This window comes from Lodderomyces elongisporus, chromosome 8 (assembly GCF_030384665.1).
Source record: "Lodderomyces elongisporus chromosome 8, complete sequence".
Taxonomy (NCBI): Eukaryota; Fungi; Ascomycota; class Pichiomycetes; order Serinales; family Debaryomycetaceae; genus Lodderomyces; species Lodderomyces elongisporus.
This window is the reverse complement of record NC_083680.1, coordinates 637,433-664,073: the sequence shown is the minus strand read 5'-3', so window position 1 is coordinate 664,073 and position 26,641 is coordinate 637,433. Positions and strand designations below refer to the sequence as shown.

At 36.9% G+C, this 26,641-nt stretch overlaps 8 protein-coding genes across 8 annotated transcripts; 5 read left to right on the top strand and 3 right to left on the bottom strand. All coding sequences in view use genetic code 12, as the record gives it.

Annotated features, from left to right (window-relative positions):
- Positions 1–61: 61 nt before the first annotated feature.
- On the top strand, positions 62–1,450 carry ALG2 (Alpha-1,3-mannosyltransferase-like protein; the record flags this gene model as incomplete). The annotated part of the gene is made up of 1 exon (XM_001524003.2): positions 62–1,450. One exon carries the CDS (start codon positions 62–64, stop codon positions 1,448–1,450), a length of 1,389 nt encoding a protein of 462 aa, XP_001524053.2.
- Positions 1,451–1,722: 272 nt separating this feature from the next.
- Positions 1,723–2,979, bottom strand: PVL30_005585 (uncharacterized protein; the record flags this gene model as incomplete). The annotated part of the gene is made up of 1 exon (XM_001524002.2): positions 1,723–2,979. One exon carries the CDS (start codon positions 2,977–2,979, stop codon positions 1,723–1,725), a length of 1,257 nt encoding a protein of 418 aa, XP_001524052.2.
- Positions 2,980–4,063: 1,084 nt separating this feature from the next.
- PVL30_005584 (uncharacterized protein) lies at positions 4,064–7,336 on the bottom strand (the record flags this gene model as incomplete). Its single annotated transcript, XM_001524001.2, has 1 exon — positions 4,064–7,336. One exon carries the CDS (start codon positions 7,334–7,336, stop codon positions 4,064–4,066), a length of 3,273 nt encoding a protein of 1,090 aa, XP_001524051.2.
- Positions 7,337–10,904: 3,568 nt separating this feature from the next.
- On the bottom strand, positions 10,905–12,305 carry ARR3 (arsenicals resistance; the record flags this gene model as incomplete). Its single annotated transcript, XM_001523999.1, has 1 exon — positions 10,905–12,305. One exon carries the CDS (start codon positions 12,303–12,305, stop codon positions 10,905–10,907), a length of 1,401 nt encoding a protein of 466 aa, XP_001524049.1.
- A 984-nt stretch (positions 12,306–13,289) lies between these two features.
- On the top strand, positions 13,290–16,028 carry GEF2 (chloride channel; the record flags this gene model as incomplete). The annotated part of the gene is made up of 1 exon (XM_001523998.2): positions 13,290–16,028. The coding sequence occupies one exon, from the start codon at positions 13,290–13,292 to the stop codon at positions 16,026–16,028; it is 2,739 nt and encodes a 912-aa protein (XP_001524048.2).
- A 318-nt stretch (positions 16,029–16,346) lies between these two features.
- PVL30_005581 (uncharacterized protein) lies at positions 16,347–19,763 on the top strand (the record flags this gene model as incomplete). The annotated part of the gene is made up of 1 exon (XM_001523997.2): positions 16,347–19,763. One exon carries the CDS (start codon positions 16,347–16,349, stop codon positions 19,761–19,763), a length of 3,417 nt encoding a protein of 1,138 aa, XP_001524047.2.
- A 2,314-nt stretch (positions 19,764–22,077) lies between these two features.
- SCS2 (phosphatidylinositol-binding protein scs2) lies at positions 22,078–23,352 on the top strand (the record flags this gene model as incomplete). The annotated part of the gene is made up of 2 exons (XM_061119695.1): positions 22,078–22,111; positions 22,220–23,352. 2 exons carry the CDS (start codon positions 22,078–22,080, stop codon positions 23,350–23,352), a joined length of 1,167 nt encoding a protein of 388 aa, XP_060975678.1.
- Positions 23,353–24,651: 1,299 nt separating this feature from the next.
- On the top strand, positions 24,652–26,451 carry PVL30_005579 (uncharacterized protein; the record flags this gene model as incomplete). The annotated part of the gene is made up of 1 exon (XM_001523995.2): positions 24,652–26,451. One exon carries the CDS (start codon positions 24,652–24,654, stop codon positions 26,449–26,451), a length of 1,800 nt encoding a protein of 599 aa, XP_001524045.2.
- Between the last annotated feature and the right edge of the window lie 190 nt (positions 26,452–26,641).

The window sequence follows — 26,641 nt, the reverse complement described above, 5'->3', positions numbered from 1 at the left end:
TCTCTCACTCAAAAAAGAGAAATCAAACAACGTCATTTGCTTCAGCTTTTAGTATCAAGCAATGACAAAACATCTGGCAAAAATAGCATTCATTCACCCAGACTTGGGGATAGGTGGTGCCGAACGGCTTGTTGTTGATGCGGCAATGGGTTTACAAGAACTAGGCAACGACATCACCATTTATACTTCACATTGCGATCTTACACATTGCTTTGACGAAATAAGCTCTGGAAAATTAAGTGTCAAAGTTTACGGAGATTTTTTACCGACTCAAATAATGAAGCGTCTTCATATATTGTTTGCCATTTTGCGGCAATTGTATCTTGTCTTGGTCCTAATTTTGACCGGTGAGGTAAAAAAATACGACTACTTTGTGATCGACCAATTATCGTTCTGTGTCCCATTCATCAACATATTCAGCAAACAGTCTTCGCGAACACTATTTTATTGCCATTTCCCAGATCAATTATTGACCAAACGCAGCAGTTTTTTAAAAAGTTTATACCGTGTCCCATTTGATTTTATTGAGGAATGGTCTACTGGCTGCAGCGATGAGATTGTAGTGAATTCTAATTTCACCAAGGGTGTGTTTCACGAAACTTTCAAGAATTTAAAAACAGAGCCGGGCGTGATTTATCCGTGTATCAATGCTGATGCAAGTACTATGGAAATCACGCCTTCAGACGAAGAGGTGTGTAATTTCTTTAAAGATTCCAAATACTTCTTATCCATTAATAGATTTGAACGGAGTAAAGAAATAGAGCTTGCCATCCGAGCATATGCTAGGCTGCGAAAAGTGTTTTCCGGGAAAACAAAGCTGAGACTAGTTATTGCTGGGGGATACGATGCACGCGTCGTGGAGAATGTTGAGTATTTGAAAGAGTTGACGCAGATTTGTGATGAATTGAAATTGACAAACTTTACGGTACGAGGCAAGCTCATTATCATGCCCCCTTCGACAGATGTCTTGTTTCTTCCCAGCATCAAGACCTCTCTCAAGAATGCGCTTTTGAAGAATGCCGAGATGTTATTGTACACGCCAGGCAGAGAACATTTTGGAATTGTTCCGGTGGAGAGTATGCAATTTAAGACACCAGTATTGGCGCGGAATTTTGGTGGCCCTTTGGAAACGGTCGTAAATTATACCGGTGACAATATTAATGCTGCAACAGGGTTTACCGAAGAAGGCGACTATGTCAAATGGGCCAAAATTATGTTGCGTTTCTTTAATGAGATTGATGAGCCTACAAAAAGAAAATTGGGCGAGAATGGGTACAAGCGCGCACAAGAGAAGTTCTCTAGAGCCAAAACTAGCGCAGCTTTTATGGAGATTTTAAAAATTTCCTCCACAAAGAAAAAGAGAAAAATTGTGTCTATATATAAACTTTCATTGCTGCTTGCGTTGGTGATTACAATATTGGCGTATATTGTAAGTCTCGTATTGAAATAGTACTAAAAAGATCAAGAGAAAGTAAAATTAAAGTAAAAATAACAATGAAAATGAACATAAAAATGAACATAAAAATAAATAAACAAGGAAAAGTATATAAAAAAAGGAAAAGAAAATAGATATAAAATAGATATAAAATAGATATAAAATAGATATAAAATAGATATAAAATAGATATAAAATAGATATAAAATAGATATAAAATCGACACAAAATCGACATGAAATGTATATTTAGATTTGGATAGATTCTTAATGTGAAAACATACAGCATTAGCTCTTTTTCTTTGTATCAGGCTTGAAAATGTCCTTAATAGCTTGCCAAATATGCAAATTCGTGTCTATTTCTTTGTTTTCGTGAATATCTGGTGCACTTTCTCTAAATAAACCAAGCATGTTTTTGGACGTAGAGATCCATCCGTCGTTCTTAACTGAGTCGGACCTTTTTTTATTTCTTCCTTTATTTACCTCTAACCACTGCTCGATTGATGTTGGAAATTGTTCCAATGTCCTCCAATAAGATGCCTTGATCTCCTTTTCAGCGTCAAGTTTTAATTTATGTCCGCTGAGACTAGGACATTGCAAATTATAATGTCTAACCTCGTTATTTAAACTCTCTACTTTTTTTTTAATATATTTCAAGTCAACATCGGGTAGCTTGTTATCTGCAAAGGTGATTTTTTTGATGTCTTTTTCATAAACATTCAAGATTTCGTCTAGACTTGTGTTCAGTTTGTTTACCACATTGCTCATTATGGAATCATTGACTATCCATTTAAACCATAGTTGATCCAAGTTTGCTCTAAAGGAGCTCACTGATTTGTCTAGGTTTTGTTGTGCTTCAATCCAAGGCGGCAAGACTTCTTGTTTGTTCAATATCTGATTCATAAAATAATTCAGGTCCGTACAATTCTTTAAATGTTCACTACTCAACGGCTTGCCTCTTACATCTTGCATCCGGGGTTCATCATCAAATTTACCTGTCTGTTGATTGATAGAAGCATTTATTTTATTGCTAGCAACGGCTCCGACATAATCGATAGCAGATGAAGCAGATGAATTGAGCAACATCGAGGGTCCTAGTAATCGCTCTTTGTACATTTCACGAAACCTACTCTCTTCCAGGTCTGAGTCAAGTTTCTTGTTCAATTTGTAATCCAAACTAACATCTCTAGCATTTGACAACCGCGCTTGAGGAGTAATGCGTTTTTTGTGCCGTAAGGATGCAACGGGATCGTTAAGAATTGGCTTCTGTTTTGGAGTAGAGTCAAGAATCATTCGCAAGTTAGCATCGTGGGAGGATTCTTCTCCGGTCCAAGGCTTACTTTGGTAGATGTCTTTAGCATGCTTGTTTCTAGAAAGTAAAGGCTCCGATTTGATATACATACTTGCTTTGATTCGTGACTCACGATTGGGATCTCCAAAATCGGATTCAGTGAGCATGGATCTGATATGTGGATCATTTGAGTTACGAAGCGACGAAATAGATGTCAGTTGAGTAGTAATCTTTTCCTCGATGATCCGTTTCATACGCTCAACAATGACCGAATTGACATCTGTTATTTCATTTCCATTTCCACTTCTAATTCCACTTCGATTTTTATTCCCATTTTCTTCTTCTTTTGCTTTTTCTTTTTCGTTCCCTTTTCGATTTCTATTTCCATTTCCATTATTGGTGTTTGCATTCTCACCATCTACATTAGTAGAAGTTGTTCTACTTCTTTTGATTTCTGGTGCATCTTTGTCGATCGCCAAGTGTACAGTGGTTGATTCCACGGCACTCTTTGTTGACTTACCCCTATTGCCTATACATCTTTTGCAATGTATGCAGTAAAAAAATTGACGAAATAAACAATTTGTGGAATATACTGCATTTCGATTAATCATTGGGTGTGTGGAGAAAGATTTGTACGTGGCTGCCAAAACCAAAAAAAAAAAATGCAAAAGAAACTGTGAGAAACACTAATTGGAATTTTATCTACTTACTAATTTTTTTTGTTCTCTCCTATTCCTCCTCCTCCTCCTCTTTCGTTTTGAATTTACTTGTTATTTCATACTTTTTCTGAAAAATTCGCTACCAGAAACTTTTTTTCTTCATCAACAGATTGTTTGCGATACTCGGTGTGTAAATGTACAATACAGTTCTGGCTAATATTCATGGAAAACCAAAAAAAAAGGAAAAGTAAATCAATAGTCTATGTATTAATACATCTAAATGAATCAAAAGTAAAGAAATTACAGTATCCGAAAAATAATAAAAAAGAATATATAGCGGTTCTTGTATATGGATGCAAAACCTGTGGAAAGTGTAAAGCGAAAAGCAAAAAAGCAAAAAGCTGAAAAAAAAAAAAATTAAAAATAAACCATGCAACATGGAACAAGGAACAATAGAAAACAAAATCAAATAAATGTATAACCCATCTCCAAACCTTTGAGCTTTTCTTCTCCTCTCCCTCCAGTTTTTATTGCACTTTATCATGCAGCATTTCAGATGGCTTTGACATTCTTGTTGTTATTATCTTTTCCATTATGTGAATCGGCTCTTAGCCTTTACCTCTACTCAACTACCCTCTTTCTTCCCATACGTCGTCACTCACAACAATAATGCATTTTATTACTCTCCATTTTTGATGGCTGAATCCCCATTCCAATTGAACCCACTTAACCCATTCATCGTGTCATTATTCTCATTATCGTGTTCTTGTGGGGCACCCCAAAATTGGTTGAGATCGAAATCCAAATCTTCAAAGCCATTACCACTTGCGCCTAAGTTCATTCCTCCAAACGTATTAGACATATTTGTGTTCATGTTGCCCATCTTCATGTTGAATCCTGGAATGGCGGCAAAGCTCGTTGAGTCAACTGATAAATTTGCTGCCCCCGCTATTCCATCCCCTCCTGATGCTGTGGCATCGCCTCCTAAAAATTCACCTGCTGCATTGGAAAGACTGTCATTGCTTGAGTTGTGTTGCAGGTGCTGATTGTTTTCGTTGTTCTGACGATCTTGGTGGTTATGGTGGTTATTGTTTCTGTCTGATGGTAAAATATCAACACTAAACAAATCATCTGCTGCAGAATTACCTTGCGGAAGCTCATTATTATTGAATGTCGACTGTGTTGGCGCGGCAGGTGGGTTCATGGAGTTGTTGTTGAATCCATCCTCATGGAGATTGGACTCTTTAGACTCTTCTTTAATCATGGGTGGCTGATGTTGATGTTGACTATTTGAATGTTGAAATTGTTGAGATTGTTGCTTCAGCTGCTTCTTTTCATGCATGGGGTTTTGCTTTGCAGGCAAACTACCCGTTGACGAAGCAGAAGATGGAGTTGGCGCGTTTTGCTTCCTTGGTGACTCGGACACCGGGTTCATTTTCCTCTTCTTTTTGGGGTCAAGGGTTGATGCAGGCTCGCTTGATGGTGTTAGCGGCGCAAAATCCTTCTTGCCAATGTTGGGAGTACTGTTTGGTCGCTTCATCAGCTGCTGGTGTTGAGATTGTGCTTGCTTTTGAGATAATGGTTCATTCGACGGTTGGGAATTAGGGGCAGTACCTTGTAAGTGAGAGTTTTCCTGAGCTATGCTCTGCTTACGATTTTTTCTTCCTGTAGTCCCCTTACTAGCTTTCTTGTTGCCAATTGCAGGGCTTTTAGTGTTATTCATAGGTGAATTAAGAGAAGTCGTGGGTGATGGTTTTTGGCTATACTGATTCGTTGCTGGTGCTGGCGCGTGGAACATGAAAGGAGTAGGCTGTTGAGAACGCGACTGCTGCTGCTGCTGTTGTGGTTGTGGCTGTGATTGTTGTTGCTGTTGTGATTGTTGTTGCTGTTGTGATTGTTGTTGCTGTTGTGATTGTTGTTGTTGTTGTTGTTGTTGTGGTGGTGGTGGTGGTTGATCTGAAGATAATTGTGAATTGGCCATTCCAGCAGAAAGTAGACTAGTTTCTGAGCCACCCGAACTTCTTGCAATTTCCAACCTTTTTTTATTTTGCTTTTCGAGAAGCATGAGTTGATTTTGATAGTCTTGCAATGCATTCATATTACGTCCTCCATTAGCAGATGGGTTCATATTTACTGATCCATTGCTATTTTCTCCATTGGCTATAGAAGAACGCGCATTAGCAACCGGTGTGATTTTGTTTTCGTTTCCATTCCCATTTCCGTTTCCGTTCAGATTGGAGTTTGAATTTACGTTAGTGTTCCCTCTCTTTAGGCCAGCTTGAGAGTTCATTCGATTTGGAGGAGCAACTTTTTGACCGGGTACTTGTTTTCCATTGACATTGGCATTGGCATTTCCAGAACCAGGACCAGGACCAGGACTGGACATATTTTGACTTGGAAATAGTTGTTGGTGTGCTGTAGCTTGATGGCGCAAGTTATTCATTTGATTTTGAGCCTGTTCCTGTAGAGTAGCCTTGGAAACCTGCTGTGGGTTTTGCTGATGATGCTGTTGTGCTTGCAACTGCTGCTGTTGTTGAAGAAACATTTGTTGTTCTAATGGGATATTAGAATTTGCAGCTGCGGAACTCATCATTGCATGCCGCTGCTGCTGCTGCTGCTGCTGAGGGTCGATGTTCATACTATTAGGCCTTTGTCCTCCCACAGCACCAGGTGCACCAGGTGCACCAGCATTTGCGGCTGCTGCTGCTGCTGCTGCTTGTTGCTGCTGTTGTCGCATCATCATCATCATCATCATTTGCTGTTGTTGTTGTGACTCCATTGGAAGATTGGAACTGGGAGGGTTGACACCGAAATGTGGTTGACGCTGTTGCTGTTGTTGTTGTTGACTCATCATAATTTGCTGGCCACTTTGGGGCATTGCGGGAGTAAGCGGGAAACTATTATTTACGCCAAGTGGCTGTTGTGGCTGCTGCATATGTTGTGGTGGTGGTGACATTTGGTTGGGGATCGATTGTTGTCTTGGGTGCAATGCGTGGTTGGAGAGCTGTTGCTGTTGTTGTTGTTGTGGGTTCTGTGGTTGCGGTTGAGATTGATGTTGTGTTTGTGGTTGCTGAAACTGCATCTGCGCTCTGGCTCGAGCTTGAGCTTGGGCCTGTGCTTGTAGTTGGGCCTGCAACTGGGCTTGTTGCATTTGTGCCTGTGACAGAGTATTCAACTGGGTTTGAGGTTGAGGTTGAGGTTGAGGTTGAGGTTGTTGTTGTTGTTGTTGAGGAGGAGGAGGAGGAGGAGCAGGAGGTTGAGGACCTTGTTGTACTTGCTGAGGATTTATACGCTGCTGGTTATGAAGTTGTTGTTGTGATGGTTGCATTGGTCTTTGTAAAGGCTTTTGGGCTGGTGGTTGAGCAAAAGGCTGACCTGAAACTTGACGGTTTTGAATATACTGTTGTTGTTGTTGTTGTTGTTGCTGCTGCTGAAAATGTTGTCTTTGTTTCATAAATTGTAGTTGAAAGTATCTAGATGCAAGTGCTTGGTTGTTAAAATTATTTTCTTCGCCTGCTTTAAACCCATTAGCATTGCTATTGTTGATTCCTGCTCTTGATGCTGCTGCGTTATTTTTAGCTTGGAACATTTGCCAAAACATATGCCACCATTCATAGAGAAAGCTTTGGGGACAGTCCATTGCTAATGACAAGTGCGGCAATCCATGATCCTTGAAAAACTTTAATTGCGATGGAGAGAGTGTGTTTTTTTCTTTTGGAATTTGCTGTTGTTGTTGTTCGTTCAATGTGGATACCTCTGCTTCATTGATAAAGCTCTTTGCTGTCTGGGATAGTTTCTGTTTGACAAGAAAATCGTATATATATGCATTTATCAATTGTTTTGGGTTTGATGCGTTGGAGTCAGATATGCTTATGTTTCTAGTTGTCGATTTCGGAGATGTGGCTGAAGAGGATGATCGTGTTGGTGATTCCAACAGTGCATGCGCTGACATGTTGTGAAAACCTCTTGATTGATTACCAACAGAATATAAAAAGAAAAAGAATAAGTAAGTAGAGTCAAAGTGTGAATAAGGGGAAGCAGTCGAGGGATTTAGCAAGTGTCAGATGTTAATTTTGTTTATTATTGAAAAAATCAATTTGAGCTTTTGGTAGGGTAATACTGTCCGAGTGGTTGCTGGTACAGATGTTCTTGTTGATGCAGTTGTTGTTATTGGTAACAATACAGCTGCTGGTAGTATGATGATATGTGATATTATATGATGATGATGTTGTTGTTGTTGTTGTTGATGTTGATGATGGTGGTGGTGGTGGTGGTAATGGTGGTGTGCCTTTTTAGTTGTAAAATTTAAACCATTTGGAATTTATCTTAGACCCTCCTCTCGCACTTTGTCTCTGTCTGTGTTTCTGTTTCTGTCTCTCATAGTACTGAACATATTTAAAATATAAAAAAAATAATAATAATAAAATAATAAATAAATTAGAGCACTAAAAATAATATTTAGCGAGAAACAGAAACAGAAACAAAGACAAAGACAAAGACAAAGACAAAGACAGAGACAGAAACTAAGGATAATGATACAGTATCGTTATATAAACAATGTGTGTAGCTGAGGCGATACTACAAACACTTTGAGAAGTAGCAGAAGTCCTGGTAAATAACCTCCACTGTATTGTAGAGGATGCTCTCCTCATTACCCTGGTTAATTAGTTATTAGGGGACTAAGATTATGTAAACCCTACTGATATTTAGTACAATCCCAAGGTCAAACTGTGTTTGTGTCGCTGTGTTAATTTTTTTGTTTATATGTATATACATATACATATACATATATACATATATATATATACATATATATATATTCATTTTGCCATTATTTTTTTATTATTATTTCAATTTATTTACAAATTGCAGATTCACACTTTTTGGAAAATCTCCTCTTGAGCAAAGCAATTGTTGTTTCGACTGATTAACTGAAACCATGGGAAACCTTTGGAGGGTACGAAAAAGAGTTGGTAAAGAGAAGTTTGAAAACAGGTTTTTTTTTTTTTCATTTCATTTACATCTCTTGAATGGGTCATCACGACTTTATTGAAACAATTATCACTGCAAGTGCAAGTGCAAGTGCAAGTGCAAGTGCATTTGTTTTGGTTTCTAATTCTTCTTAAATTATTATTACTACAACCACATCCCCTTCTTCTTCTATGTTCTATATCGCTTCATCGTCATCTGACACTAGTACAAATGCTTAACTTCTCTGCCCCACTCGCCCTTTCATAACGATACATTGGATATTATGTATATATATATATATATATAATAATAATAATAATAATAATAATAATAATAATAATAATAATAATAATAATAATAATAATTTTGATTTATTTGATATAAATTATTTTCCACTTTTGGTCCATTTGACACGCAAATATCTTGTACGACCCTATGAGATAAAGAGAGACGCATAGGAAGTTCAGCATAAAGGTGATACCTTCACCCTACTCCTCCTCCTCCTCCTCCACGTCCTCTTGTTTTTCTTCTTCTTCTTCTTCTTCTTCTTCCTCTTCCCTCCCTTCCGCCCAAAAACTGCTTCTCAATCTTTGGGTGGGCCCACTATCTAGAATTCCACAGTCTGATAAACCAAAACACACTTATTCTCAGGCTTATCCTATTTCTCCTTTTCTTCTAGTCTTATCTTTTTTATTTCTTTTCCCTATTGTATTTTACTTGGGGTCTTCACCAAAAAAACAAAAATACAAGAAGAAACAAAATGTTTCCATATTATAAAAGTACGATATTTTATAAATGTAGATACTGATTAGTTTGATAAGTAGCAGATCTGAAAATCTGGAGATCCATGAAAGAATCAAAAAAGAAAAAAAAAAGAAAGAAAGAAAGAAAGAAAGAAAGACAGAAAGACAGAAAGACAGAAAGACAGAAAGACAGAAAGACAGAAAGACAGAAAGACAGAAAGACAGAAAGAGAAAGGGTAAGGTAAATGTAAGATCTGCACCGAATCTTGCAAGAGTACCTCATGCCACTATATGCCGAATCAGCAAATAACAAATAACAAATAACAAATAACAAATAACAAATAACAAATAACAAATAACAAATAAGAATCTAGAAACAAGAATCAGGCATAAAGACAGGTGTAGCAGAAGTAGGAAACAAAGTGAGAACAAAAATAAAGGATGAAAACTTTCGAGGGAGATTTTGCTTTGTCATTATTATTTCCTCTAGCTCTATTGTTCTAAGGTGACCCCATTCACACTCTTGCTTTCCACTCCTTAATCTCTTGCCCCAACCCCTAAACCACACCCACCTCTGTTTTCTTCCAATTACCACCACCATAAAACCATATGACATCTGACTCTACAGTCTTCGTACATTTTCCTTGACACATATGATATACACATATACTTATGTATATGTGTATATGTGTGTGTGGAAACCAGAAGCTATTGACTTTTACTAGGAATAACATTAAATTTTACTTGTATTAGCATAATCATTGCTGCTTTTTTACCAACAAATTTGATTACATACATTCGAATACATCTATGTTGAAGTGAGCAAGTCAAAATGTATCATTATTATACAATATTGTTATTGTCCATCATATTTATTGTCAATCTGGCTTCATGGATTATGGTTTGTTACCTTTTTTTTCTTTTGTTTTTTCTTTTTTTTTTTCTTTAGGATGAAAACAAAAAGGGTAAAAAAGTAACGGATATATGCAAAGGCAAAACAAATCTATCAATACTGATATATCACGTGACTTTAAAAATCATGTGCTTCTCTTGTCATATATATATATATATGATATGAATAGATAAAGCGTTGTTGAGTATCAAAGTACTATTCTAATTGACGAGTTATTACCCAAGGTAAGAAATGTGATGATATCAATGTGACCATAAATCAGATAGATTCATTTCATTAATCATTTCCTCACAAGTAGAGATACATTTGGTATAAATTGTGCTCCTAACCACAACGTGCTTTTTAATGTGTATTTTCTTTTCTATTTTTTTCTCTTTTCTTTTCAAAGAACTGGTGAATTTTGCACTCATTTCCATCAAAAAAACAAAAAAAAAAAACAAACTTATTCACAAAATGCAACCAAACCCACATTGGCTATTGTCCCAACAGCCACTGAGCTAATAAGAATCAATTTTCATTGAATCTGATTCTCTTTAAATCAGAACTAATATTTCTTCTTGTATTAAAAAACCAAAAAAAAAATAGAAAAAAGCTGAAAGGCCAAACAAAAAAAAAAAAAAGAACGCAACAAGAAAATACAAAGAATGGAAAGGAAGATCAACTATTACAATGGTTGGTTGTTCATCGATCGAAAATATACAGTAATTAACAACCATACAGCGCATGTTCTTAGTCAGTTGGTTACAATTAATGTACAGTAATAAACAGAAAAAAACAGAAATAAATAGTGATATATTAAAATAATTTCCATCACTTGAACACAGGAGATTGACAAATTTGCAATCATAGTAAAAACAACAAAAAAACAACCAGCATTTTATTAAGCTTAATCCCTATTGACATTCAGTCTCTACTACATCTCTCGCCTCCTCTTTCTCCCTTTTATTGTCAACATCTTCCCAAATATATGCCACACGAAAATACCTAGCAACAAACGTCAACAACAATAGCACAGGTACCTCGATCAATGGTCCAAACACTGCAGCAATAGCCTGCTGGCTGCCTTCTCCATATATTGCAATCGCCATAGCCAAACTCAACTCAAAGTTGTTAGAGCCCGAAGTAAACGCATGCGTTATAGTTCTCGAATAATTGGCATTGCAATGCAACCTTCTTTTGATTTTATGAGTAGATACCTGCTCTGCAGTAAGTTTCTCTTCGCATCCACACAAGAGACGCGTAGATTCAGCATCATTGTCTGAATAATCTTCTTCGTTTCCATGTTCATTTCCTTGTTCATTTCCTTGTTCACTTCCTAGTTCATCTCCACTTGCGCGTTGCTTAAGTTTTAAATAGCGATGCAATCCAGTATAAGAAGTGAAATATCTCAACGCATAAAATGTTCCAAACCACATTATAATAAAGTATATGCATAGTGGGATAATGCACTTGAGACTTACGTGGATTTCGTGGACAAACGAGTCACCTTTGGAGATAAAGATAACAATGATGGTATAGATCAATCCAATCAATGCCCAGGGACTAATCCACGGCATAAATTTTTTGCTATATCTCTCCTTTCCCAATGCCCACAAACCAATCATTCGTATCATTATTGCCGCTGCCAACGGGATACCCAAAAACACCCCAATGTTTTTCAACACCAACAAAAACAATTTCGACATAGATACTACATTCCCATTAGTATCAAGTTTCTCTCCCGTGATTACATAACAGAAAAACACCTGATAAGGAGCATACAACACAATCTGCAATACACTATTGATAATCACCAAAAGAGCACATAATTCATTGGACCCCAAAGCAAGTTGATTCCACAACACAACCATAGCAATACATCGAGCCATACCAATCATAATCACACCAGTACGGTACTCGGGCTCATTGAATAACACAGCCCACGCAAGCCCAAACATGACCAAAGGACCCACAATCCAGTTTATCACTAATGATATAACAATGTCATTGATATACCTGTGCGATGCCAACGTCCTGTAATTACTAGTCCTGAGTAATTTCTCATACTGAATTTGACAAAGTGGTGGAATCATCATCACGATCAACCCTATAAGCAAAGGGATAGAAACATCGGTTAGCTTATTTTGTGAACCTTTTGCGCTAAACGCATCCTTAGCCTTTGGAACATAGACGGATAAGAGGATTCCAATAATCATGGCAAGAATAATAAGGAGAGGTAGAAGTTTATCAAAAAGTGACATTTGACTAAACACCTGCTTTAAGTCATCCCTAATACTTTTCTTAACCAAAGTCATTTTCTTGTTTGTTTTCTGGGTAAAAAAAGGAAAAAAAAAAAAAGGTTCAAAAAGTAAGTGATGTTTTTTGTATATGTGTTTGCAAATGTGTTTGTGAATGTGCTGATGTAAAATGGTCAACTTTATATAATCGCTAGATTAGTTGTATTGGTAAAGATTAAAGAGGAACTTGGCTTTGATAATATACAATTTGCATTCTTCTTCTTCTTCTTCTTTTTTTTTTTTCCTTCCTTTCACTTCGCCCCTCCCTCCAGTTGTTTTGTATTGTTGTAATAAAACGTGACACAAAATCTTAGCCGTTTCTTACAATCTCACATTACAATGTTTAATGTTCTTCAAACCATTGTACATTACTCTTGTATAGAGAGTAGTATTATCAGGTAATGAATTTTTTCAGTTTCTTCATTCTCTTTCTCCTTCTCTTCTTCTTCTTTCTTCTATGCTTGGAGAAACAAGGTGGAAATTGTGATTTAACTTGTTTCAATATCAGTTGTATGATCCTCCAATTGGTTAATAGCAGATAAGAAGCTTTAACAGTCACCTGCAAAAGATAACATATTATAAACGACAAAAAATACAAATAAAAGACAGAATAGTTAATACATATATATATACATACGTGAAGATTAGTAAAAAATAAATAGCAGATGTAAATTTAAACAACTATTACTTTCTTATGAAGGAACATGACAAAAAGGGTTTACATCCTACTTGTTCCTTGAAGTTGATGACTGAATAAATTAAAGATTTCTCAATCTTTCTTACACATTGTATATTCATTGGCTTCACATATCTTTTTATTTATTTATATATATATATATTTTTTTTTTTTAAGTTTTTAATTTTTTAATTTTTTTTTTAATTTTTGTTCTTTTATAGTGGCTCGCAATTGCGTGTCTCTTAATTTATGATAAATGGCATATTATACTAATGTCCACAACCATGGTCCCTTACCCCTAAGAAAGATAACCCCATCCTTTCCATATGAATACGATTCAACAAAAAAGTGGTTCGTCCGTACTGTACATTGTGGAGGATGACATACCGACGCTATCGTACCGACCATCATCTTCGTCTTCTTCCACTAGTGCCACCACGAGCTCGACTTTCAACTCATACCAAGATGCCAATGTCCCACCAGTAATCCCCAAAATATATGAACAAAACACATTCATTGATTGGAGTCTAGAAAAGCTATTGATACCTCGTATGAACTTTTTGCATGGTGGTAGTAATCGAAATATAAATATTAATAATAATTATAATGATAATAATAATGACAATAATAGTAATCACAACAACAGTACCTTGCAATACGGATTTTCCAAGTACGTCAATGTTTCCAAAAAATGGCTTACTGTGCTTCTTTCGGCCGTAATTTTGGGCTATGTTGCTTCAGCAATTGACTTGATTTCCGTATCGCTAAACGACTTGAAGAAGGGGCTATGCTTACCTAATAAACAAACGAAAGGAACAGATGAAGAGAATGGTTCAGAGTGGAGTATTTTCAACCCGTACCTGACGTGTCCCACAGAGGATTGGTATAGCTGGCTGAGACTATTATTTGGTACGACTGCAGTATGGGGTAATGTTTTGGTAAATTTTCCAGTTTACTTGTTACTTGCTATGGCTTTTGTCGCCGGTGCTGCTTTTTTAACCATCAATAGAGAACATTTGATAAGACAATCAGGAATCCCAGAGATTAAATTGATTATTTCTGGATTCAATATGAATTTAGAAAAGTATCTTGGGATCAAAACTTTGCTCTATAAAATTACTGGGTTGATTCTTGTTGTGAGCTCAGGCCTATGGTTGGGCAAAGAAGGCCCCTTGGTGCATGTTGCTTGCTGTATCTTCAACATCGTACACGAAGTTGTGGTGAGGTTCAATGCAAGAAGTTCCTCGAGTTCAATGCGTCAACCACCACGAATAAATGAAGCAATCAGAAGAGAAATTTTAAGTGCTGCTACTGCTACGGGTATATCCGTGGCATTCAATTCTCCAATTGGAGGTGTATTGTTTGTTTTGGAGAGCATGCCCAGCTATTTCTACCCTACAAAGATTATATGGATCTCTTTTGTTTCCGCTACAGTTGCCATTATTGGGATGACAGGCTTTAATTCATTTACTGATGGAAGAAATAGTAATTTTTTGGAACAGGACTTGTTTCAAGTTAACTTTGGCAATTTCAGCTGGTTGTTTATGGAAGTAGTGCCATTTTGCATACTAGGATTTATTGGTGGGGTTTATGGATCATGGTTCATCAAATTGAATCAAAAGCTTCAAAATCAACATTTTCGAAAAAGAATACAGCTGAAAATAGCCAGGTTGTGCAAAGTGGATGCCAAATACGGAGCGTATTTGGAATTACTTTTGCTCGTGACGGTGACCACCATCTTGAATTTTCCATTGGAAATAGCCAAGCTTCCTTTGAATTCGTATTTGAAATTGTTATTCAAGGAGTGTCCAAAGACTGCTGTTGACCAACCAAATGCCACAAATTTTTTGTGTCTGGCGTCAAATGGCATGACATTGATAAAACTACTTTATATTGTTATTCAAGGATTCTTGCTTACAGCATGTACATTTGGCATTGATTTGCCTGGAGGGATTCTAATGCCGTCATTGGTTCTAGGAGCTAGCACTGGAAGGCTTTTTGGTATACTCAGTCAAGCATTGCAATCAAAGTTTCATTGGGAATCACTTGCAACATGCACAGAAAAATCATGCGTCGTTTCACCATCTTCATATGCAGTGATTGGAGCCGCCTCATTTATGACTGGTATTACAAAGCTCACAATGACGGTGGTGGTACTCATGTTTGAAATCACTGGGGCTGTAACTTACGTGTTGCCTATCATGTGTGGTGTTATGACTGCCAAATTCGTTAACGATTGGTTGACGCCATCGAATATATACGATACGTGGCTTCAGAATAATTATAACCAACCAGGCGATAAAGATTTCCATGGATTGGTCAATGAAGGAAAAGGCACTGGACTTGTGTCATTTTCCAATTTGACAACCACGATTAAATCCAAGTTGCCCGATGTTACAGTTAAATCATTAATGATTCCAGTGGCACAAATGAAGTGTCTTTGTTTAATTGGTGGAATCAATGGAACACCATATACCAGAACTTCTTTGACTACATTTGTTAGTGAAGACTCTCACGAAGGGTATCCCCTTATTTCCGATTATGAGGACCCCGTTTACCTTGGCTATGTGAATAAGCGTGAACTTTTACAGCAATTATTCAATTTGGATCAACAAGAACACGAGGATTTACACCGCCCAATCTCTTTCCAAGTGGAAAACTTGCCCAAAAGCGCCTTGTCCAAGCAATTACACTATGAGCGTCAACTTACAGATTTCATTGCTCTAGACTTGAAAGTCGAGAGGTCCAAACTATATACAAATGACTTGTCCCCTGCAGTGCTCATTCTTGAAGAGTTTGAGAAATTGCATCTAAATCATTTGGTTATCCTTCGGCAGGATAATGCAAAGGATGAAGTGATGGCGGGGTTTATAGACAGATTTATTCTCTCGACTACTATAAATGACAAGTTCAGAGCTCTTGTGGATGAACTAGACGACTTTGAAGCAATTAACAGTTATGACTTGGAAACTGCCGGTATTTTAAATGAACGCGACAATGACGAAGGTTTAGATGAATGGTTGAGTTTGAGACAAAATAGAAAGAGTATAGAGTTGATTACGTAAGGTGCGGATTATTTAATGTAAAACATTATGTAAGATATAAAACCAATACAAAATTAAAAATAAAAATAAAAATAAAAATAAAAATAAAAATAAAAACAAACATACGAAAACAAAGAATAGAATAGCGAAAACAAATAGGCAATATATTCGAGCTAAAAGAAAACAAAAGGTGATAAATAATTATAGACCATTTGAAACATACCACACCGTGACAGAACTAATAAGTTTGTTTTGATTTCTTTTATTACCTATTCAATTCCTTTCAAAGAAATCAATTTTTTTATTATTTTCACTATCGAAATCAATATCTTTTTGTCAATGAAAAAGAGCATTTTAAAGGAAAACACCCTTCCTTTATCGCAAAATGGCAGACGGCGCGTTTCTTTTGCACCTGAAGTTACTCTCCATCGTTTCCCAGACATTTCTGTGGTGCCTCCTACGCTCGCTTCAACTGGCATCTCCTCCTCTTCTTCTTTGAATCCACATAAGAGAAGGAAAACCGATGGCGGTGCGTCATTTAGCGAAACAGAACTCAATGAGATAATAAGTAGTAGTGGAAGCAATTCTAGTCTGCCGTCATTATCTAATGATAATTCCCTATTTCATTCACGAGGAGACTTTGTGAACAATGGAGATGGCGATGATGAGGTACAAGATACCGAGGATGACAATGATGATGATGATAAACCGTTGAGTGATAGCTCAGATGAAGACGAAGTTGTGTCAACCGGAGATAATATGTATTTCAGCAGGACTGAAGTTGAGGTAAGCCATTTTGGGTTTTCTCGAGAAGGAGCTCATTTTGAATTGCATAAACTGCTGGTGATGCAGCAAATGGGGTCAAATTTTGAGGGTGAAAAAAAGATGGAAGAAGGAAAGGAAGAGAAAGATCAACTGCTTGTTTATGAAGACAAAAATCATGGCAATGTCCCCGAATATATTCCTTCAGTAATTCATAGCTTAGACGATGATCAGATTGAATCTTTAGGAGGTTCTGAAGCACAAGGAGTGCACTTGAACGATTTTCCTAAAGATCCCATTGAAGACAACGATGTCGATGACACTGAAAATGGAATTGTGGAAATGGAATCTACAGAACCAATTAGAAAGGATCAAAGTTTGAAACTTAATGAAGAGGAAACCATGGATATAACCGAAGCCATTCAGAATGAGAAAAAGAGAGAAACTAGTACCGTCTTTAATGAAGGTGGTGACAATAACGATGATGATGTACCCTTGACTATGGAACTTACAGAAGTGGTGCAACGTCCTAAAAAAAGGGGTAATAATACCGAACAGCGCAAAAACAGCAATGTTGATGATGTCGTTGATGATGATGATGATGATGATGATGATGATAATAATAATAATGATGAAGATGATGACGCACCATTAACAATGGAGTTTACAGAAGCTGTCAAAGCTAATGTACCTATTGAAAAACCAAAGTTGGACAACCTCTCCGAAGATGATTTAAGTGAAAGCGATTTTATTGAGAGTCCCGAAAAAGTGGGCGGCGGGGAGAGATTATTAAAAACCCAAGAAAATACCAATTCGCTTAAAGGAATAAGTGGTAATGTTGATGTTGATGGTGAAGAGATGGACTTAACCGCGCCTACGAGGACGAGAATGGCAATGCCAACTGATGGAAACAACAAAGGTATAGCATCTCATCAAGTAGAAAATAATTTACGTGATGAAGACGGAACTCAAACCATGGAGCTTACCGAACGTTTTCAATTAAGCCCCATTCATGTTCCGTCGAATCCAAATGCTGTACCGAGTGTTGAACCAATTCTGTTGACAAATAATTTGGATAAACTGATTAATAATCAAGTAGAAGTTTCGGGAAGTAGTCAAGAGGAAGTTGAAAGAATTGTCAAAGATGCGCTGATTGAGGGTTTGGAGAAAAAATCCGTTGAACCAGATGATGGTAGTAATACAGCAGAAATTCTGGACCCAACTGCTATACTGATATCGGAAAGGGAAAATGTCGGTGGAGCAGCTAGTTCAAACTCAATTGAAACTGCCCAACAGGAAAATGATAAAGAGGATAACATTGGCATCAAAGCTACATCGTTTCTGTCCAACACTACACTGGAATTGAAACCCGCAGATCTGGATCATATAACCCAGAATACTGAATTTGTTGAATCTGGAAGTCCGTCACAACCAGCAGCAGTAGCAGTGAGAGCAGCAAATCCAGCACCAGCAGCAGTAGCAGTGAGAGCAGCAAATCCAGCACCAGCACCAGCAAATCCAGCACCAGCACCAGCACCAGCATCAGCACAAGCACCAGCACCATCATCACCATCATCTTCTTCTTCCTCTTCAGTGTTGACGAGGTTTCTTAACGATGTTGCAGTCAATTTTTATATTGATCCAGAGATTGAAACAAGTTCGAATAGAGCCGTGGCCGACGTATCTATGGAGATTGAGCATCCTGAGTTGAGTCAGTTTATAACTTGCTTACCTTTAAAAGACTTTTATGCTCAATATGTTTATGGTTGTGAGGAATTGCTGCAAAAAATTGGTGATTATGATGCAGAGTACGAGCAGGTCATTCATCATGTGGACGTTGAACCATATACTAATATCCAAGAATACTACAACACCAATAACAGCAACAACAATGTAAACAAATTTAAGAATGACGAGAGAGAAGCTAGTCGAGCAAGTTTGAATATGCTTTATCAAACAGTTAGAGACTATACCATTGCAGAGTGCAGAAGAGATTGGTTCATGTGGCGGGTTTCATCAACGCAAAGCTTACTTGAGCATCTTGAAGCTCAACGTGAGCTGTTGGATAATGATCGCAATTTGCTTCGCGGTGATCTCGAGCTATTGGACAAGTTACTAGAGGAATCACTGAGATATGTCAATGAGTTGAAGGTGAAAGTTTCCAAGATTATGAGTGGCCAAGAGCAAATTGATAGATTTACAGCTGAAGAATTGAAGATCATCAAGCAGGATATTAGGAAGTTCAAGACTGAAGTTAGGGATATGCAGCATTTGCTAGAGTCCAAACAACGTACATTGTCTGAGATTGATCTCAAAATAAAAGAAGTTGAAAATGAAACAAGTAAACAGGAGAGTGAGTTGCAAGACTTGACATTTCAAAGTAATCGGCGACGGATCTTCACTCGAGCCGAAAAGACCGAAATTGTGCAGTTGTACAGATTTCTTTCAAAGTTTACATTTCTCAAGTATGAGTCTACTAGCGTAGACAATGTGCTACAATTTGAGTTTGACAAGAGCCTTACCATCACATTTGATTTTTTGCAAAATGTATTGGGGATGGAAGTTCGCCAAAACAATTTTCATTTCCAACAATTGGTTGAATGTGTTATGACATTCACTTTGTTGCCGCAAGACTCTCGCATTGCTGATCGATTTATGCATTTCTCCAAGTATTGGTGTTCTTTGCGAAAACTAGATCTGCATTTCCACCGTATTTCATACAAGAATCCGGTTTCAGTGGTTGTCGATGATGGTGATAACAATATGAACAATAATGGCAATCGCAGTAAGGAGATTAGGTTCAAGGTAAACTATTTCAATTTCAAGACGCTGGAGAGATTTGTTGTGCATGCGCGTTTGTCAGTTGATGATGTAGTGGGATATGAGCTGAAAATGAAAGTTTGGGTGGATTTTGGTGGACTGAAAAGTCAAAGGGAATCTGACTTGGTGCAGTTGACTAAGGAGTTGGGGTTCAGACAAGATGCTTTTGGTTGAAACGATGTGATTTGTTGTTGTTTGGTATTAAAGTTGCAGTACACTGAATGCAAGAGTTTCGCACATTTGCAGCCATAGCAATGAAGATATATATATATATATATATATATACATAATATTGTCTTAAATATATTTCTAGTGCCATAAACTGTATTTGTTAAAGAATTTGTTGTTTTTTTTTATCAAACACCTCACGTGGTTGCCTTAGGATTTGTAGAATACCATGCAACAGTTTTTGTCAGTATCTTTGTTTCAGCAGCAAAAAAAAAAAGAAAAAAATTATCAATAGCTAGAGTTGAGTCAAAATTCTTGTCTTGAACAAAGTGTTGAGGTATTTTATTTGATGAATGATCTTGGTTCGGTACTTCTGGAGGTGAATGAAAGAGGGGAAGGTTGCACAGGATTGGTAAGTAAATAATAAAAATAAATAGCAACAACTTAGATCACGTGCATGCACATTCTCTTTTATTTTTATCTTTATTTTTATTTTTAATAATCTATGCTTTTTCTTTTAACTCCGGTTAATTCCGATTGCTTGGTTTCCTTATTTTGTATTGGAACCTTTTGCAATCCTCCTCCGGTAATTATTTTCCATTCTTTTTTACTCTGTTTTGCTCTTTTTTATTTACTTTGCCCACTTTTTTTTTTGGTTTTGCTTTACCGTGAGGTAATTTTGGAAGTCAGTTACAGCAAAGAACAACTGCAGAATGGAACAAACAGTAATGAAGATGAGAAAATTGTCAGTAGGTTAATGTTAGACCAATATGATTTAATTGTATTGTGGGTTCTCGCGCACTGCCCCCCTACCCAAACCCACCCCATCCGTTCCCCTCTTGTCAGTATGGAGAGAGTATGCGTGGAAAACAGCGGAGATATCAATGTTGACATGCCAGATTCATATACATATTTCCTACGATGGTTATTGTTATAAGAAAAGAGAGTTGTTAGGGGTATTCCAGTTGATAATATATTTTTTTTAATATTTTTTTATATTATATATGTTTTGTATTTGTGTACTTTTCCTTGATGAGTGACAGTTTGTCGTTTTAGCACTGACTCTTGTAAAGCACAAACTTTTCCCTGAGAAAAAGTGTTGAACAGACTAGAGTATAGAGTGGAGCATGGGGATATACCTCAAGAATAGCAGAACACAGGTGGAGACAAATGGGTGATAGACAGAATGATTGACAGGCACAGACATTATACCAACCCAAAGGTGGGTAATTACCGAATTGAGATAGCTACAATAGAAGTGGAAAGAAAAGTAAAAAAACAAAAAAAAAAAACGACAACAAAAAGGATTAGCACTTCTTTCTCCAGCATGTGTATGTAAAACAGACAAAGAAAGAAAGATGGCCATTGGTACGGTGAAAAGGGTCTTCTTGTCACTCGGTATATCTCAAAGGTGGGGTTACATTACGTAAAAGCATAGAATGTGAAAATTTAGATGAAAAAGAAATGAAAATTAAATAAAAAAATATAAAAAAATAAAAAAAAATAAAAAAAATAATAAATTTGAAAAGAAAAAGAATTGTATTGTCGAAGATTGCCTAATAAGGAAGTTACCTTGTTTTTTGTATTTCACAGCTCCAATCTACATTTCCATAGTTTAAGAGAGAGAGAGAGAGAGAGTGGGGGGAGGGGAGGTAAGAAGAGTTCTAAGAGGAATACACGATTGGCAAGAATAATAGTTTCAACAATAGTGGCAATAGAGTAAATTGTAGAAGAATAGCTGAATTAAAAAAAAAACACTATTAAACAAAGCAAACAAATAATTAAAAAAAAAAAGACAAGTTCAAAGGGGGGGGGGAAAGTAAAAGGTTATAGGAGATAACAGGAAACAAGGGCTAAAAAAGAGGAGGGGGTGATGTAAATTAGGCAAAATAAAAAAAATAAAAAAAATAAAAAAATAGAAATAAAAATTTCAGTTGTTGAGTTTGGATTCTCTTATTAATTTTTTATTTTTTTTTTTTTTTTTTGGCACAGGCAGAATCAGCAAAATGAGGGAAAACGACTGGGAATATAAGGAGACACACAATCCACACCAAAAAGCAAGAAAGCAAAAAAACTGAAAAGCAAAAAAAAGTAAAAAAATTACAAACCAACTTTATAAACCTATAAAACACACACCTCCACATAAAAGATATTTCCAATAAATATCACTACTATCCACTTTCTTTTCTTCCTCACATCAAATTTTTTTTTTTTTAATCAATTTGTCTGTATCTGTTTTCTCCGTTGTTTAATCAATTTCAAGAAAACTTCACCATAAACACCAACATATAGCATAAAAACAAACAAACAAACAACAAAGATGGAAGTTTCACCAAACACTTTAGAGTTCACTGGTATGTATGAATTTAATAATATAAACCTCGATAATACTTTAAATAGAAAAAAAAGAGGTTTCATCAACTGATACTAACATTTGCCATCTTTTTTTTTTTTTGTAATAGGTTCATTCACCAAACAAATTACCGAGTACTTGACCTTGTCAAACCCTACAAACCAGCCATTGGCTTTCAAAGTCAAGACTACTGCCCCAAAATTGTACTGTGTAAGACCAAACGCCTCCGTCATTGAACCGGGCCAATCTTTACAGATTTCAATAATCTTGCAAGGGTTTTCTCAACCATTGCCATCCGACTATAAATGTAAGGATAAGTTTTTGTTAGTCTCCGTCCCTGCCTCCCCACAAACCGATGCATCCAAGATTGGTGAGTTGTGGCCACAGTTGGAAGCTCAAAACAAGGCTCAAGTAATTTCAAAGAAATTGAGAGTTAGCTACGTCATTGGCCAAGACAAGGCCGACACTGGTGCAACCCAAAACAACAACACAAACAACACCAACAACACCAACAACAGCACCACCACCACCACCGACAACAACAGCAATAATCACGCAGCTCAAAACTCTTCTACTGGATCACCACTCGCTGCAGGTGCCGCAGGAGTTGCTGCAGGTGGCGCAGCAGGCTATGCAGCAAGCAACCACAGCCACAACCACAACCAACAACCTCCTCAACAACAAAGTTACCAACAACAACAACAACAGCAACCTCCTCAACAACAACAAAGTTACCAACAACAACCACAACAACAACAACAACAACCTCCTCAACACCAAAGCAACAACTCTTTTGGTGGCTACAACCAAAACCAACCATTTTCACAAAACGGTGGCAGCTCTTCTTACGGTCAAGGTTCAGACTATGGTTCTCAAAATAGATCCTTCAATGATACTTCATCTATAAATAATGGATACAATGGTGGCTACCAGCAACAACAGCCACCACTTCGCCAACAACAAAGCTACAGCCAAGGTGGCTACGATTCTGGCTTTGGTAACCACCAGCAGCAACAACAACAACAACAACAACCACAATCAGCAGTTCAACGTGAATTGGAAGCATTGGCTAGACAGGTTCAAACTTTGTCGACTAAACTAGAGGAGAAAAATTCTCGTTCTACTTCTGGATCAGGTGTCTCGGCTATTGTTGATAGCGATTTGGCAGCTAATGGTATTTCGTTACCAATTGCATTGGTCTTGATCTTGGTCGCCTTCCTTGTTGGCTGGTTGGTATTTTAAATTAATCGCGTCCCATCTTTTTTTTTCACGTTTTGGTTTCTATTTATAGCTGAAGCATTTTTGAAAAGTAAACAGAATATCGTGATATCTGTAGGCTTGTTTGACATATCATTAGACGAAAGTGGAAAAATGAAAAAGAAACAACTTTCCAAAAAGAAGCAATTCATTTAGAGGAACAAGGAAAGAATATTGAAGCAGATGATTTGTAGTGAGTACTTCATTGTTCAACTTACTCAAGAGAATATCAATGGCTATCGTTTATTTTTTCTGTTTTTTTTTTCGCCTTTCTTTAATTTTGATTCTTACATACATCTCCGTTGGAAGAAATTGTATTACGATTCGATGATTCCAAGTACTCTTAGTCACGTATCTTTGTTTTCTTTTTCTTTTTTTTTTTTATTTGTTATTTTTCTTCTTGTTTGTTATGTCACTTTACTCTAGATGCGGTTTTTGCATTAGTGCTTTCCTGTTTTTGTAGTTGTGTCAAGTTCCACCAACATTTTCAATACTCAGTTCTTTGCTTTTATTTTTTTCAATCATTATTATCATTATCAATATTATTTTTTTTTTATACAGCTTTCATATTATTATAAACTTTTAGAGATCAAGAAATGAGAAAAGAAAAGAAGAAACGAAATGGTCATCTTAACCAACAAACCAATGTAGATAATATTGAATATCTCTATATAATTCTCGTGTGTTCTTGGTTCATACTGAAAAGTTTGAAAAGTTTATCTGGTGCAAGTTGGAACTGGACTGGTCCATATACAACCTGTGCTCATACTATTGCAAAATGTTTCCACTAGCAATCATAAAAAAAACAACAAAAATATTAAAATGTATATACAGAGAAGAAAAACACACAAACACAAACACAAGTATATATATATACATACATATATATATATTTGTATACGCGCGCTAACACATTGATAGATATAATAAAATTCGTGAGACTGAGATTCGTAGTGCCAATGCCCGATAATAGAAAAGTACCCTCACGAAACAACAACCACAAAAATTTATAGTCACTCTTGTAAATCAAACACCATTGAAGCATATATCCTTCCGCCCCCCCAACTTAATCAACCACGTACCATCTTTTGTTTCTTTTTCGTTTTCGTTTTCGTTTTCTTTTTTATATATGTTTGCAAACAACGTATACTTAAATTTACATATTCATAAGAACTAAAGGATAGATTAAAGCATTATTTACAACATTCAGCGCACAGTAACATTGGAAGTAAACTGTAACTTTTATTAGATTACCAAAGTAACTGAAGTACAAATTTACGCATTATGGCTAGAGCCACTATCAAATCAGGAACAATCAACTTGCTCAACACCATCATTGGTGCAGGTATCCTAGCGATGCCTTATGGCCTTGCCCAAAATGGGCTTGTCTTTGGTTGCGGTCTTATACTTTGGTCTTCCCTCACTTCGGCATTTGGTCTTTATTTGCAAAACAAAGTTGCCAAATACGCAAATCAGCGTGGAACGGTATCCTACTTTAGTCTTGCACAGTTGACGTATCCCAAGTTGTCCATACTATTTGACTCAGCAATCTCAATCAAGTGTTTTGGTGTTGGTGTAAGCTATTTGGTAGTCATTGGCGACTTGATGCCCAAGATTATGGAGACCATTGGCGTTAATGCTGAGGCAGCCAGTGCAAGCGGTAAAATGGCACTGGTATTGATGCATCGCAACTTTTGGATCACCGTGTTTATGGTGGCTATAGTTGCACCTTTATCATATCTCAAAAAGCTCAATAGCTTGAGATACACGAGTTTTATTGCCTTATTTTCAGTGGCATACTTAATATGTCTTGTTGTTGAAAAATATTTTGCATTTGTTATAACTGGCGAGGACCCGACTATAGCTGGAGGCATAAAGTCAGTTGCACTTGATGGATCTTTGCAAGGAGCAATACAGGGTGCTGCAATACAAGGTTCAATGAATAATGCAACAACTTTCGTAAGCAACACCTTGTCTCATATTTCCGCAAGATCCGGTATCCCACACCCTGGAGAGGACATTACTTGGGTAGGACCAATCGGTATAGCCAAGCTGCTTGCATCCATGTCTCTCTTTGTGTTTGCATTTACCTGTCATCAAAATTTCTTTCTGATCTTGAACGAGTTGAAGCCAAATGAGAAAGATGGCTCTCAAACCAGGCAGTCCAATTTGATTATCCGCAACTCTATTTCAACTGCGTTGGCGAGTTATTTTATAGTGGGTATTTTTGGGTACTTGACATTTGGGTCCTCGGTTAATGCAAATGTGATATCGATGTACCCCAAGAACTCTATTTCATCACTCGTGGGCAGATTGTGTATTGTTATAATGGTGAGTTTATCATTTCCTTTGCAATGTCATCCGTGTCGTGGATCAGTGAATCATGTGATACACTTTATCACCCATGGTGTTGAGAATAACACGTTGAGTACATCATCAAACAAACCCAATAGAGATGCTAGAAATGGCTCCGTGCATCATGGATACACCTCGCTCAATTCCGATATTGAATCGATTGGTTCTCTTAATGATTCTTCATTGGTTGATGAATCATTTGTGCTGACCACACCAATGGAAGGCGCGCATGATACAGAGGGACACGATCCAATAATAGTTCCGCTTACATCAAGGAAGTTTTACATTATTACAACATGTATAGTTGTAATGAGTTATTTGGTTGCGATTAGCGTTACGAGTTTGGCCAAAGTGTTGGCGTTTGTGGGAAGTACGGGATCCACATCTATTTCATTTATATTACCAGGATTATTTGGGTACATGTTGATAAAACCATTGGGGTCAACTGCAGCAGGTGGTGCAGCAGGTGGTGCATCAAATACCAGCAATGGCTCTAATGGTTCCAATACACCGCTTAATGAGAGAGCTAATGCATGGAACGAGCAACGTCGAGAATCAAACACACTGGAAACTGTACCTACGCTGCCGTTGGGACACTCATTGCAGCAACTTGAGTTGACCAAATTGGAAAAGTTTTGTAAGTATGGTGGATTAATATTGGCAATATGGGGTGGTTTGGTGATGATTATTTGTTTGAGTGCGACTATTTTCTTAGGCGCTACACATTAAAGCGTGAGAAAACAAAAGAAATAGGAGGAAATATACACGCACACAAATCTATATACATATATATCTAGATAATTATTTCATATTTTGACGTTGAATAAGGTTAATTTGGTTTAGTATATGGTTTTTCTACTCTTACTGGTGGTGGCATTCTGTTTAGCAATGGCAGTTTATCAATGGGTTTTTCTTTTTT